Raw genomic sequence first — 15,662 nt, 5'->3', positions numbered from 1 at the left:
AGCTCTTCTTTTGCTGTTATAACAGTGAAACTCCTAAATAAAAGGCTGAGCAATGTCTACTTGTGTCTGCATAAATCTTAACCAAAATGTTCTGGGTGGCTCAAATAGGAAATGAAATGATCCCATGAGAAGTTTTCTTGCAGAGATTGCTACAAATGAATCTCAGTTTTTACAAGCCTTCAGGAAATGAAGTCCATCATTCTTACACTGAATGAGAATTTTGAGGATATGATGTAATCTGTAGGCTGAAAGGCCTCCAGATAAATGGACTTTTGATGATATTACATAGAAGTTATGCTAAGATTGGAACAACAAGATTGGAAGGGAGTGGTGAGACAGAAAATTTCCTGTGTAGTTTTTTTTTTTTTGAAGACAACCCTTTTTTTTTGATACCTGTCTGTTACTGAGCCCTTACTGAGGTGTAGATGTTGTCAAATTATTTGTTTGCTGCTTTGCTAGAAATGTTTCAGCCTTTGTTCTATAACTACAAATTCAAAGCACAGTGTAGGGTGCAATTACTTTGCTCTCAAGAACAGATTTATTGGTGCTTCTGGTTTTTGCTCTGTGTAGATACATACAATCTTCCTACAGTATTGGGGTTTTTTCTCATACACAATCTTTTTTCTTTAGCATCCAGGTTCTGCAAAGAAAACAGCATTTATGTATATATATATGCCTTCTGTGTATCTATATTGAGATTGAAGGGGTTTGTTTGGTTTGCAAGGGAAGCTTTTATTAAATGGGAAGAAGAAATTTGGCCTAACTGTCTGCTTCCTCTCTGGCACTGTAGGGAGCTCAGGAGGGGAGTCAGTCATCACCAAAGCAGAATCTAACCAGAGTGGGGAGTCCTTGCCACCAGAAACAGCCCAGCTGTTGTCTTCACTCTCTTCACTTCAGCCCAAGATATTTGCACAACTTCAGGTACAGTCAAGTTGTTTACAGAACGCTGTGCTGGAAGTGCTGAGGGTAGGCTGAGAACAGCAGGTTCCCTCTCAGCTAATCCCAAACACTGTCTAGGTAACTCAGGGCTGTGAACTCGGGCATGTCACGTGTAGCTGTGGTGCAGGGGATCCCACTACCAGCTGCCAACACTTTGAAGTTAGGGTCTCTTGTGAAGGCAAAACCAAGAAGATGAAGGTAGTGGGTTTCTGCTTCAAACCCAGTGCCTATTCATATTCCATATGGTCCAGTCATTTCATAATGAAAATGCTGCAAAACTGAGGGGAGATAGGTCAGTCTTATTTATTCCATTTAAATCCTCCTTCAGCCTCTTAAGGAAATATATTGAAGTCCTAAAACTGCTCCTAGCTCAGATCTGTAAACTTCCAGGTTGAAAGGCTAAAGGGTAGAGATAAGAATGTCATGCTAAAAGAGCTTCTTCTGAAGCTCATTTCCCTTCCAAGCTGGCTCTCTTAGCTTTCTTCCCTAACTGCTTTGAAAAGCTACTTTCATACTTCCTGAGCCCCAATGAAATGCACAATATTTTCCCTAGAAATACAGTCTGCACTAAGATGCTGTTCTACTTGGTGTTTCCCTCTCTTTCTGAAGACAGCCTGGCTCCACCTCACACTGTTTTTTTTTAAAGCAGTATGCTTAGCATAGATTATCCACGTCCTGTTGGAATGGGCAGTATTGGGGAATGGTTCAAAACTGAGTATCAATCCAAAATTAGAGCTTTGTGGTCATAAGCAGTCTTCTAGATGCTGTTAGATACCATTATCCCAATTGTTTTCAAATACATTTTGAGCCTAGGGTTGCTGGGATTGACTATTCAAAAGAGATTGTGTGTAGGAAGTTGGAAGCTATCCACTTCCAGCACTGCAAAATATGTGCTGTTAAATGCAAACTCCTTCTGCTATAAATAAAAATATATGTTAGTACTTCTGCCTTCTCTTTCACAGGGATTACAGCTGCAGTCAGCATTTACCTCCACAAATGGATCAGCAGCCCTGATAGCTGTAAATAACCATTCCCCTCCCAGCCCTGCAAGTCTCCTGGATTCCCCAGGGAGTGCAATAACCAGCCATTCTCTAACACTTAATCAGGGACATAACCTGCAAGCAGGTGCTGGCCTAACACAGCACGGTGCTGCTGCCTCTGCTTTTGGGACTCCACCTGGCTCTGATCAAAGTCTGGCTGCCATGGGCCAGTTGGTACCAGCTGGAGGTGTAAATGACTCCAGAAGCCTGCAAGGAGTTCATCAGATTCTCTTGGGAGATGTACAGACTATTCCAGTTCAGATTGTGGACAACCAGCCAGCACTTAGTAAGTTGCAGTTTTCTCTGTAAAATGCAAGTATAGAAAATAAAGTGGATTTTGTTCTGTGTGGCTTGAAAGGAGAGAAATGTGTTGATAATGGGGAACTCCAGCATAGACTTCTTTCAGCTGATTCTAATTAGTTTTTACTATATTAAAAAGAAAGAAACAAACAAAAACCACAAAAAAAGCAGCCCCAAACTTATCTTTTGCTGCAAAAAGACACTTGTCAGTTTCTTTGACCAAATACCAACTTATTTGTTAAACACAATGTTTTTGCCAAAAATCCTAATATTTAGCTATAATTATGATCTTCAAAATATTTTTTGGGGGAAAAATAAAAATAGGAAATAACCAATACTGAATCTAGTTGGAACTCTTTGGAAGGAAATATGGGGATTTTGATGACTTCTTTGTTTACACCATCCCAGCAGATTTCTGAAAATTTTTAATAATGTTTTACTAAAATTCTGTGATCATCAATGTGCTTTAGAAATGGTCAGATGGAGTTGTACGTAATTGCTTGGAATTTCAAACTACTCTTTGAAAACAGTTTTAAAAAATACGCAATAAATGCTGTAAATGACTTTCTATCAAAATTGAAGGCTCCTTAAAACCACTGCTAACAAATATCAGTAGCCTTTGAATTCTCTGCCATGGAACCTGATTGAGAATGGAAGCTTGCATTCTCATGGATTGATTTTTAATTTTGGGTGAAGAAAACCTATTAGATGTGAACCATACACAGATCAGCACAACGTGGTCTTTTGACTACCCGGAGAGTCTGAAACATTAGCTGTGCAATGCTTTATTATTTCTATATTATCTTTTCTTGTCATCTGTGACTTTTAGAAAGATGACTCGAGTAGTTCTGCAGGAACATCTAGCTAAAGATGTGCTAGATCATAGCTAACCTTCATAATGACGTACCAACAATTATCTCCGTACATACCAATGACTTCTGCGGGTCAGCAAAACTTTATTTCCTTTTTAGTTCTTCATGTATTCTTATGTTTTCATTTTCAGAATATTATAGAGTTTAATATAAATTAAGGGTACACGAGGAAATATACTGAAATTCATATGTATTAAAGTGATAATGGGCTATTTTACTGTGGCAGTATTGTCAAAGATAAATTTAAGGGATTTTCTGCCTGTTGTACTCAAAGGCTTGTGTAACTGGTTGTTTTCCCTTTTAAAATTGGACTTGTCTCCTGAGAAATTCTTTTTTTTTCAGGGTAAAAGAATTTCAGAGAGGTTCTCAAATGTTTAGCCCATTTCCTCAGTCTAGATGTTGATGCATCTCAAAAATTTTTGTATGTGACAAGTGTTGTAAGTTAATTTTTAAAAGAAACACTATTTTGCTCATAAAGAAATGTAGTCAAATATAAAATCATATAACTGCAAGAATTAAACTCACTGTTCTTTTGGACTTTCCTTTTCTCTCTGCTTAAGGTCTCAAACTGTCCTCACCAACTTGAATCTAAAAGTTGCAAGAATATTGGTGCCTTTCCTAAGTCAGTGGAGGAATTGCCTATGAAATTTTTGGGGGTTTTTTGTTTGGGTTTTTTTTCCCCCAGAGACAAATTCTTTGGTGAGCAGGTCAAAAACGAGTCTAGACTGAAGGGGGAATAATGCTGCTGACCTTATTTGGAGGAAACACCATAAACTTGAACTTAGCATTTCAGTCAATGTATATTTCAAGATTTTTTTTCTCTCCTCCACGTGTGCACACACTTATGCACACGTGGACTTGGTTAAAATTATCCTCTGTGTTCTGGATTTTCTCATTTCTAAGTGCTAGCTTAAGAGTAGGCTATTTCCTGCTAAAATGAGTGTGCAGCCATTGAGAAATGGCCAGTTGTGCCTGAAGTGTAGGTCATTCTCTAAATCAACATACTTTAGAGTTAATTTTTTCAGCAATAGCACCTCCATTTCTCTGCGGAAAAGAACCTCACAGCAAACCCCAAAAATTAAGATGGTAGCTTTGTTTTTTTCCATGGGAAAGAGAAAAGACATTTTGTGTGAAAGTGATTTTATATCTCCAAACATTTTTTAAGAAGATGTTTTAACTGTTGTTACTCAAGGGGGGCCTTACTGTAGTAAATTCATGTCGACTTGCAATGTCTTAGAGCACAGTAGGTGATGTAACTGGCTGTCGAGCTAAACAGCAGTTAACTTCATGTATGCCTTACCTATTAGCTTGAGTTCCTGAAATGTTTTTCTTTTAAATGCATACAGTTATTGGGGCTGAAGCATTGTCAGTGGAGTTTGAACTTCAATGTTTGATTTCTGTTTTGTTTTTAAGCTGAAGAAAATACGAAGGGTATTACCTGTGTGAGCCAAGTTAAACAAGAGCCAAGAGAAAAAGCGTTGTCTATGGAACCAGATAAAATCAGAGACTGCCACAGTTCCTCACCATAGTTCTTCACCTACACCTCTGAAGCCTGGAAGGATTTTTCAAATTGGAGAACTCTAATGTCTTGGAAGGAAAGGCAGGTGCTCTCAAAGTCCTACCATTCTTTTTTAATTGTACTGTGACATTTAGACTAAGCATACTTTAGAGTTGTTCTGACAGAAAGCTGTTTTGATTTGACTGATGTGGCTCACTGCCAATTCCAGGTCATTCAGTTGCCCTGTGGAACACCACCTCTCTCTTCTGTTTCAAGCTTTGAGTAATTTGATTGCTATCCAAATGGCCCATTTTGGTTAATGTTTCTGAAGGTCTTCCACAGTTTAATTCCTTAGCTTTAAAGTGTGGATCACAATGCTGGGTTTGCTTTTTCTCCTTGAGACCCTCGACTGTTGTTGCACTACAGAGACCATAGAATCTGTCAGCTCCAAGATCACAGAATCCAATGGCAAAGTTGATCAGTATGGCAATGGTTTTGTGACAAAATGAAGGTCAGGATGCTAAACTGCAAAGTGATAAAGAACATGGATGCTTAAGAAAATGCAACTTCGACCTGGTCATAATGTTAATGGTGTGAAGATCAAGGAGAGGAGAAAGGTGAGGCTGCCAGGTGAATGTAAGGTTGTGTGATGAAGAAAAGAGTGTGAATTGTAACGGTGAATGTTTTCAACTTTGACATCTTTGAGCTTGTGTTCTGGCTTTATGGTGAGGTTCATTGCTGCATGCAGCCTTCCTTTGCAGTGGTACTGTGTTAGCAGTCGGTCGTAACAACTAAATGCAGGAGTCTTGTCTCATGGAGAATGATGGATGCTACCATTTCAGCTTACCTGTCGTTTGCTTTATGCACTTAAAGCTACCAGCTCAGATAAATGTGATTTAACCTGCTGCTGTTCATGATGTAGGGCTTGTAATGTAGGCATTCCTAACAAGCCCAAGAAAACAAAGTGATATAAATCCAAGCAATATGTCCAAATGTACTGTCACTATAACATTCAGAAAACAAACTCATCTTTTTCAACAGTGACATCTTCTAAGACTAAAATGGTCCATGTCATTAAAATAATTAGCAGGAATCTTTAGAAATTGAATGTGATAAAAAAATTATCTTTTAGCAATATTTAAGTCAAAGCCATAATAAATGACAAGCACTGAGTTGTGTAATCTGTGACAGACGTGTTTCTTTATGTTTCTTTGGGCAGACATGTCAATTTAAAGCCCTAAATGAAATTAAACTGATACCAACATAGATATCAAGGTAAACAATTACATTGTTTGCTTCAGATGATGAATTCCGAGAGCAATATTCAGAATACTTCGTATACAGCAATAGGAGCAGTTCTGTTATCAGTTCCTACTTAGTGGTCGAGAGCTTGATCATAAAATTACGAGGTTTTTTTCTGTATGCTGTGGAAGAATGCTGTCTGGGAACTTTTCTGTTTCTATGACTTGAAAACAAACAAACAAAAAAAACCCAGGAAAATGATTAGTTTGTTTATGTAGAGTAGAAAGTATTGCAAATATTATGGGAACCAAAATATTTACATTTTTAAATCGTTACATTTACTAACTTACATTCAAGCGTTCACAAACATCATCTAAATAGTGGACATTTAAAATTATTTTTTCATTTTCTTTTGAGCATTTCAAAATTTGAGCATTTCAAAAATCTTACACTGAACTTGTGTTCCAAATGCCTTTATGTGCAGCATTTGTTAGGTAGGTGCTATATCTTAGTCTTAACATACATTAACTCCTGTGAGGTTAACTAGCATTGTGAATGCTCTTTGTTTAAAGCTAATGTTTATGGGTTAGCTCCCATTAGAACTTTCCTACAGGATCATGCTCTTATTAAATAAGAGCCAGTATTTTATCATGCAAGTGCATAAAAAAATCTCTTTTTTTTTTTTGAGCCTCTCATATTTAGTTTCTACACTGAATTGTTTTGTGGTATATCCTACTTGTTTCTGGCTAAAGACAATTCCACAAGGTGCACCTGGGGTTTTTTTGGACTTTTTGTTTGGTTGGGTTTGGTTGGTTTGGTTGCTGTTGTTGTTAATTGTGAACATTTGTCCAAAATGGATGTTTTCTGCTGCAGTCATAGTTCTGGAGCACTCAGGTAGCAGTCACCTTTTCTTTTCCAACTCAATAACTGCATACCAGAACAGGTACCTCCTTCTGTGTTGCTGTATTCAATGATTCCATCACCTTTGGTTTTTCTTAGAGTTTAAACTAGTGCATTCCAGACTATCTTATCTTTCTCATATGTTATATTGCTCATTTTTTTTTCGAGAATTTTTCCTCATTTTTTAGAATACTTATTCTCAAAAGAATAAACTACAGCCAAAGATTACCAGCAAGATGTTATTTCAGTTTTAGTTCTCTTCAAAGCAAACAATATGTTTATGGTTGGAGTGAAAGCTCAAGGGAAGAGAAGTTACATTTCCATCAGTTCTTGCTTAGTTCCCTCATTAACATTTCTGTTCTTTAACAGTCACTGTTCTTTCCACCATAAGCTACAGCTTCATCCTGTGCTGAACAATATTTCTGACAGTACTTCTATTTTTAACTTAGTGCTCACAGCTGGAGGAAATACTCTTTTAGTCCATCTTGAATTGCAGGCTGCAAAATTAATTCTACCCTGATTTGCATGGCATTCTGAAAACAATAGAAGAAAAAGTTGGAGGAAATTTAAAGAAGCAGTAAGGAATTAGTTGGTTTTAAAAGCTGGGGATTAGACTTTTAATTCTGTTCATCGAAAAATTTATTTGAAATGCGTCTTCAGCCAATATTCACATTTTTGTTTTCCGTTTTCTTCATTTTCACAGAATTTCAATTCTTTGTCTTTCAAATACATGTTTCAGTTTATTACTGTGTTGCTTTTTAATTTAATTTAACCTTTCTTTTTCAAAGAATATGTTTACATTTGTTTTGCGCGTGTTGTTAGTGGAACAACATGAACTCATCACCCATATCCAGTCTCTATACTCAATACCTTTTTTCACTAATGTCCACCTAAATTTTACAGAGAAGATTGTTATGTATATGAAAAAGATCAGAAGTAAACATTACCACTTTCAGTGCAGTTGAATTTGTTTGAATAGTATACACAAGGCTGATTTTTCAGAGAAAGCTGTGTAGCTTCGTGCAAAGTAGTTGGTTATTACTTTGTGTTGGAATTGTGGATGCTTTTCTGATGTTGACTTTGTTTTCTTGTGGTTATGTTCAAGCATTTGTTTTGCAAACTTAGAGACCCTGAGCTTCAACAGTACTGTAACTGAACAAATTATCCTCCGTTTATTCTCGTTGTTGGTTGCCCATAATAGCGATCGGTTGCTTTACAAGAAGGGCTGTGCTTCTGTATGTGTATGCAAAAATAACTTTTTGATAAAATGTAGAGAAGGCTTAAAAAAAGCACACAACCAGAGCTCTCACTCAAGGCTGACAGCCTTTTGGATGGAACCAGTAGTGTTAATGAGTCCTTTTTGTTGTATAAAGGTTGTTGCAGTTTGTACAAAATTTAGAGACACAGATGTCTGTATATGTATGTGTGTGTATATATATATATTTTATATAGTAACTTAATGTATAATATTCCTATTCCAATGTAAACTAATTTTTCTTTTAAAGTACAGTCTATGTTGTCATTATGGGGGCTCATGGGGAGAAATGCAAGAGCTATTTTAGGGCAGTGAGTTTTGGGTATGATGGAGCACAAGTAGGATGAAGGTGTGTGAAAAGCAAGGGTCCTACAGGGAGGGCTGATGGGGCCCCAGTGGTGAGGGTGGGCTCTGGGGTTGAGAACCCATCACAAAGGTTCAGTGCAGCTCCTGAGTCTGTCCACAGTCCTGTCTATGCCAGTAGTGCATAGTCTGAGTTCATGGTAGGAACTTAAAGGTATGGAAGAAAAGGGAAGCATGTCCTGCCCTCAAAACCAACAAAGCTGCTTGACTTCTGGTGAGTATCAGAGGCAGATAAATGACTTCCCATAGTCTGAGATGCCCATTCTTAGCTTATAATATGAAGAAGAAACTCCTCTTGGAGCTTTGACCCAGGACTCTTTTTCTTTACATGATACCAAGGAAAACAAAGCTTTTCTTCCCAACTGAATTAACTTGCTGCTCTCCTCATCCATCTGACTGCAACTCTGTCTACCTCAAGCATACTCAGCATCCAGCCAAATGTCTCTTTCTTCACACTTACTAAGGCTTCCAGAGAAATCCCATCCATCGGGTCCTCCAGTCTCAATGTTTCGCTGCTGGACTGTTGAAGCAGCTGCTGAGTTCCCTGCACAATTAAATAGTGGTGAGATTTGCCCCTGTCAGTTTTTCTTCCTGTTTCCTCAGAATCCTACATCCATATGTTCCTTTTAATTCCATTAATTTTTTTCCTTGCTTGCTCTGGGGGTCATCATCATCATTACCTGGATGAATATCAGGGAGCCACATTTCACAGGACATCATTACATTCATAGCAACTGAAAGATTTCATAAAACAAGGAGGGAAAGGATGGTTTCTGCCAGCTGTTAGGGCTGGGCTCTTTCATACCACTTGAATTCTTGATTCTGGCTGTGGATAGTAGCTGCCTGTTAGCTTGTCTGTCTGTTGGCAAACTTACAATTTTCTCCCTTAAGCCTATCCAAGCAGATATGTTCTCAGATGTCTAGGCAGGAAAAGTCTGTTCCATTAGGGATAGAAAGAGTGATATAGCTGAGGATGGTGCTGTGAAAAGTTACTGCTCTTCACGGATCTCTGATGAGAAAATTGTCTTTGATCTGCCCTGCCCTTCTGAACAAAGCTTTCTTAGGAATAGACTTCAGAGCCTGTGTCATCAGTAAAAATTATCTCCTCCCAGCAACAGTGCACCTCATTAATGAATGAAACAAGCATTATGTAAAACAGGCTGTGTTGATTTTTTAGGTCAGAAGCTATCCAGGTGGTCTATCCAACAGCAGCAACTAAGGTATGATTTGAGGGGAGAAGGAGGGGAAAGCAAAAATCTCACCACCTAACAGGAGTGTATGTGTGTGCATTTGGGTTTTTTCCAATGTAAGCTCTTACATCTAATATCTCATTCCATTTCTAATGCACATGACAAATGACATGTTTATATTCTGGAGGGATTTGATGTGTTTTCTGGAGAGACTTCAAAAGAGTGATCATAAATAGTACTGCTGTATCATACAAAGTATCAGTGTGTGTTTGTCATCTAGGACCCCATCCTGTACAAAAGGGGGTTTAAAAGCATGGAAAGCTTTCTGAGTATGAATACTGAGTGTCCTTGTCCTAAGGAGTCTTCCCTGGACAGAAGAATAGGAGCTGTAGGAGTTATTCTCATCAGTAGTCTGTTAGCCTCTGCTAGATAGAAGAACTTTGCAAAAAGCGTGCATATGATAGCCTCTTTATGGAAGTTACCTTTGGATACTTAATAGTTTTGAATTATATATGCACAGAGGATTGTATGTATCTTAAAAAAAAATAAAATGCAGACAGAACTATAATTGTTTGCATGTAGTTCTTTAGTACAGCTTTAATTACACCTAGCTGTGGTTAAATGATGCAGATATTTTTGGGCACGTGTAATCAGATGTGGGTAATTGGAATTCATGTTTTTACTACAACCATCCTTAGCTCTCTGCAGCGCAGCTCAGTTGGTCATTTGGCATGTACTGGCTTCTGTTAATGACATTCTGTCTGTTTAAACAAGACCATGCTGTTCTAAGCAAATTAAATTTGTCTCTCTTCCTGATCTTTTTTCTAATAGGGATTGATAAGGCTCATCAGAGGATGGAAATCTGTTTGTCGTATAGTGCTTTCATAAGAGTTGATTTCTGGGTCCTCACTGTGAAGGAGCTAGAGAGCTATTTGTCTGCCATTTGGACATTTTTCTAATGTACTTGGATTGCTATAGCAGGACAGTGTCACTACAGCATAAATTACCCCTAAAATACTGTTAAAATTTTAGCTCTGTCGTTTGTTGAAATGTTGATAGTGGCTTCAGGAAGGATCACAGACTTGCTTCTGCATTTTGCAGGACAGTCTTTGTCTCTAGATACTATTTAAAATGTAATTAGCTGTGGCAGTCACATGGCAGCAGGAGAGCCAGGAACAGAGGTGCGTGTTGGCAGATCAGTAGGAGAGAGAGAGAAGTTTGGTTCCAGTGTCCTCATGCCAGACTAACACTCTCTGTGCTAGTCCTGAATGCACCCTTCAGAAACAATGATTTGTCTTTGTGTGCTGACATAGCTGTTCTTGCCCACTCAAGAGGTTCTACAAGCCTGCAAGGGACATGGAGAGCATGAAGAAGGTGTGTAAGATTTTATGAGAGGACCAGCATGAATGGAACAGAGGAGATTAAAGTTTGATGTCATAACTTCTATTTAACCCACATTCTTTGGTGGGAGGAAGAGGATTTTTCAATAGAAAATAAAAGTAAATCTTCCTTTTAAGAAGTATTAGTATTACTGTGTCTCTGATCTGCTTGACAAGATGCCCAGCATTTGGACAGATCTCAATGTTTATGTTTTTATGAGTATGTACCAAAGTACTAATGAATACTCATCCATGCATTGCCATCTTTGCAAGTCATAGTGAAACTGTAGGCCAGTGGCACCTCCTAATCTTTTTATTGTCTGTGTACATTTTCTTAAAGTAAATGAAAGCTTGTTTAATAAAGAAGCAGTGTAGAGCTTTTGTCTGAAGTCCTTTCAGAGATACGTTTTTTACAGAGTAAGCTTTAAATGAATAATGTTATATACTTCTAGCCCTGAAATAACCTAAAATAACCTAAACCTTTTTAATCGTTTTTTTTTTCTTTTTATCCAGAACATGAAACATTCCAAGCTGCACCTCAAAACCGAGCCTGAAAGGTTTGGCACTTTTCTTCCTGTGTAGGTGATCTTCCATCTGTGCTATAATTATCACTCTGTTCAGTGTCTTCAACAAAAAAAGATCAGCAGCTGCAGAATGAAACTTGCACAACAGAAGGGGTGGAGTGGGAAACAGGCATGACACCAGGATCCACATTTATGACTTCTCCCATCACATGAGGGCACTTTTTTGTTTGCATAATGTATCTGGTTACTTGGCAGTATGTCAGTAACAATATCTGCATACTACAATTTGTTTATTAACATCCATGTCACATCAGTTCTAGCTGTGGCAAATTTTCTTTGTGCATGGAATTTGCATTGGTTCAGTGAAACCGATGGGTGTCAAAAATGGTCAGATCTTGTGAACTGAGAGCCTTTGGCTGTGAATTTGATCTTAGTCTGAGCTATGGACAAATTCTGAGGCTATGCCCCTGTGTTCTGCAGTGCTTGTTGAGCAGAAGACAAACCTTCTGGCTCCCAGGAACAGCTGCACTTGTCTTTCTGCCTGATGCAAAGCTGCTCATATTAATCTTTTGAAGGATGGCTCATGGAATTCTGCTTTCCAGCTTAAGGGAAGCTAAAGGTCTCTGTATATGAAAACTTGATGGACAATGTACACAGAGAGTTGAGAGCACCTGTGACAGTCACCCTCAAGCATGCTATAATTTAGGAATGGGAGCTGATAGGAGGAATAAGCAACTGAAGAATATAATGGTAAAAGTAGGCATTCTTGCTCTTTATATAGTACCGCCCTTACACAATATGTTTCCTTGAACATCTTGAGAAATACTGGCCAGCAGTGGGAGGAAAACTAATCTCAATTTCTCCCCACCCCCAACTTTGAGTTTAACAATGCTTTTGGAAATTAATCACAAGTTTGACCTCAAAATCTCTCCTAGATCTAATTCAGTTTTGCTTTGTCAGGTTGCTGTTAAATTACGTAAATTTAACTTTTTCTCACAGCTATTCTCTTAAAGCTAAAATTAAATGGGAGAGAGAATTGGAAATTAATTATTTATGTTTATTACAGGTGACACTTTTCAGTTTTCTGAAGTGTGCAGGTGTTTCTTCCTTGGCTTCCACTTTTCTCTCTTGGTTCACTATGTTTTGGATGTTTTCTCAGGATCATTTACCTCTGAGAGTACTCCAGATAACTGTCAAGAGACCAGAGCACAGAACAGAAGAGGAAGGGAAGTTTGCAACAAGCTGCTTACAGGAGATAGAAAGCTCTCAAAGTTACAGCTGAAGATTGCATTTTCTTCTGGCTGAAATGGCTCACTGTAGATGGTAAATGTTTTTTTTTAATATACAACTTCTTAGTCATTGATTTTGTTATTATTTATTCTCTAAGATCACATCTAATAAAAGCTAGAAGGGTAATCATGTATGTTTGCTTTTATCTTCAGTGCAGTAGTTATCTTCTGAATGCAAGCTGGTCTGACAACTCAATGTTCTTGACTGTTGACAAAGCTAAAAGTTACCACATCTGAGGTGTTTTGTACATGGAAGGAGATGGAGAAAGTGGGAACTTTCTTAACCTTCTTACTTATACTGAGAACAGATGATCTGTGGAGAGAGGGCTTTACCAGTTTTAAATCAATATCTTCACAATAATTTGGTGGGTGTACAGGTTTTTCATGTCAGGTGCTGGTGCATGTCTAACTTTGTACGTAATACAAGCCATAAAATTACCTCTTGCTGGCCTACCCATATTGGGGTTTTTTGTGTCCTGTCACTGTACTCATACTTGGTGCTTTTTGGGAGTGGGGGAAGTGTTTTAGATGTTCTCATCTTTCACTTTTCTACCTTTCTCCTATTGCTTCTTTCTCCTCTCTAGAGCAGTATAGAAACAAATTTCTCGTTTTAAAAAAATGCGCTATCCTCGGTTTCCCACGTTTGGGGATAAATTTCCTCTCTGCCTTACTGTGCTGGAGATTGATTCCTTACGTGACTAAAATGTAAGATGCCATTATGTTTTGCTTAAGGAGGGAGAGATACTGGGGTGAATTCTGCTGTCCCCTTCACTCCAGAAGTTCTCACAGGAACTGTGAGAACCTGCCACAGGTTCTGCTGCATCTTCACAGAGGCCAGCACAGCTGCAGAGCTGTGCTGATGAGAGCACTGTTGTGCACTGTGTGCACCAGCACGTTATCAGTACAAAGAACTGTCCGTCTCCCCCTTCCGTTGTTTCGAATCCAGATCTGTCTGAGAGTCTGGCCCACTGGGCCCCCACAAATGACTCTTTGAGCACAGCTTGAAAGAGAGCAGAGGAGAGGGTGAGGAAGTTCCTTATCTCCAGCTTGTAGTTTGTGCTTCTGTACTGGGTACAGGTGCCCAGGTGTGGGTGACCCTGTGCAGGACACAGCTGGTTCCAGACAGCTCTGCAATGGACCCATCACGGGGCACAGCTGAGCACGTTGGTGAAGCTGCTGGCACCTCTGTGGAAGTGTATTTAACACAGGGCAAAATGCTGCATGGCAGAGAGGAATGAGGAAGAAGGTGAGAAAAACAGTCCTCTGAACACCAAGGTCAGAGAAGGAGAGGAGGAATTCCTTCAGGTGCTGGAGTGTGCATTTCCTTGCAGACCGTGGAGGATCACATACCAGAGCAGGTGGAGATTTTTCTGAAGGAACTGCAGCCCATGGAGAGGAGCCATGCCAGAGCAGGCTTATGCCGAAGGACTCCAGCCTGTGGAGAGCCTGCATGGAAGCAGGCTTATGCTGAACAACTGCAGCCTGTGGAGAGGACCCATGATGGAGCAAGGGAAAAGTGAGAGGATGGAGTGATAGAAAGGAGCTGTTACAGACTGACTGCAACTTCTCCATTCCACTTTGCCCTGTGCTGCTTTGGACAGAGGGAGGCAGAGAAGTTGGGGGTTGAAAGTGTGAAGTTGAGTCTGAGGAAAGAGGGGAGCATGAAGGGAAGGTGCTGATTTAATTTGCATTTGTTTCTCACTGATTTAATCTATTTTAATTGGCAATAAATTATTTTTTCTCACATTGAATCAGATATTGAAATTTACATCTGGACTCAGTGGAAAATGCTTACTGATTTCTGTTTGATCACTGCAAGTCACTTTTGCTTTTAATTTTTTAATACAATTCTTAAGGATTTGAAGGATTCATTCTGTGTGTAGAAAGGAGTGTAACTTGTTTGAATCAGAAGTTGTATTTCTGGATGTATTCTGGTTAGGCCTTTCAAGTTCTGCTGGTTCACCTCTTCACTAGAGTAAAGCTCAGATGGAGAATTAACTCAGGAACAGGTCCAATCCATTACATTTCAGCTGGAAAAGAATACCAGCCATATTTTTACAGGTTTGAGCATGGAAGAATCATTCTGAGGAGAGGATGCTGCATCATGGATTCTACTTTATGGTAACTTTGGTAGTGCTGTTCTTACAGATGTTAAGGATGTGGCATCTTTACAGCATTATGTTTGTCTGTGCTTCAGAATGGAGCAAAGTTTGCAGTGAACAGCATCCTTGGTGAAAGTGCTGTTAACTTTGGGAAAAGAAATAAACAAAGCTTGGGATTGAGATTTCTATTGTCGTGCTTTTCAGAGATTATTTTCCTGAATGAGACGGGAACTTCGTTTAGAGGGTAGGTTTTATATGTGTGTTCTTAACTCCACCTGTGAAAAATACCTGGCACTGGACACCAAGGGTATCAAGACAGGGTACTAGCTGACATGACACACTTAATGGTTTCTATTGGGGGCACTGTTTGGAATACAAAATTTACGGATAGCTTCCTAATATTAGCTCAGTTAATCTATTTTTTCCCCTCTTTTCACATCTCACTATGAAAGGAAGATTCTCTGTTAAAAGGAAGATGGTGAATTGTTAGTTGTCTGTCTGGAGGATACAAAGCTATTTGTGGTGGATAAAGAAGACTTCTTTGATAATAAATTAGATGAGCTTCAGAAAGAATTGCACTGTCATTATAACTTCATCAAGTGATGTCTTCCAGTGATATCACACACTGTTGATTATTGTCTTACAGTTTATTTACTGTATCATCTATTCATTAGGCTTTTTTGGCTGTGTCAAGGCCATGGAAGTAATACATGTGGCACTTCTCTTTTCTCTTGAAGTTTTATGGAAAGGAAAGGAATTCCTCATTGTG

General features: G+C 38.8%; 1 protein-coding gene across 8 annotated transcripts in view; it reads left to right on the top strand.

Annotated features, from left to right (window-relative positions):
• Positions 1–15,075, top strand: part of CARF (calcium responsive transcription factor) — a 64,137-nt gene extending 49,062 nt beyond the window's left edge. For 6 of the 8 annotated variants that reach the window (XM_051786853.1, XM_051786854.1, XM_051786856.1 and 3 more), the window contains 3 exons: positions 791–921; positions 1,902–2,265; positions 4,565–4,707. In XM_051786853.1, the coding sequence (XP_051642813.1) occupies positions 791–921; positions 1,902–2,265; positions 4,565–4,680 (611 nt within the window). In that variant the 3' untranslated portion in view covers positions 4,681–4,707. Of the gene's footprint in view, positions 1–790; positions 922–1,901; positions 2,266–4,564; positions 12,826–12,944 lie in introns of those variants that run through there. The other 2 variants (XR_007904427.1, XM_051786855.1) reach the window with 2 other exon arrangements.
• The last annotated feature ends 587 nt before the right edge of the window (positions 15,076–15,662 follow it).

Source organism: Manacus candei, unplaced genomic scaffold, assembly GCF_025592945.1.
Source record: "Manacus candei isolate 608988 ecotype Guabito, Panama unplaced genomic scaffold, ASM2559294v1 h1tg000023l, whole genome shotgun sequence".
Lineage (NCBI taxonomy): Eukaryota > Metazoa > Chordata > Aves > Passeriformes > Pipridae > Manacus > Manacus candei.
Note: the sequence above shows the minus strand (reverse complement) of the source record. Positions and strands in the feature narration are given on the sequence as shown.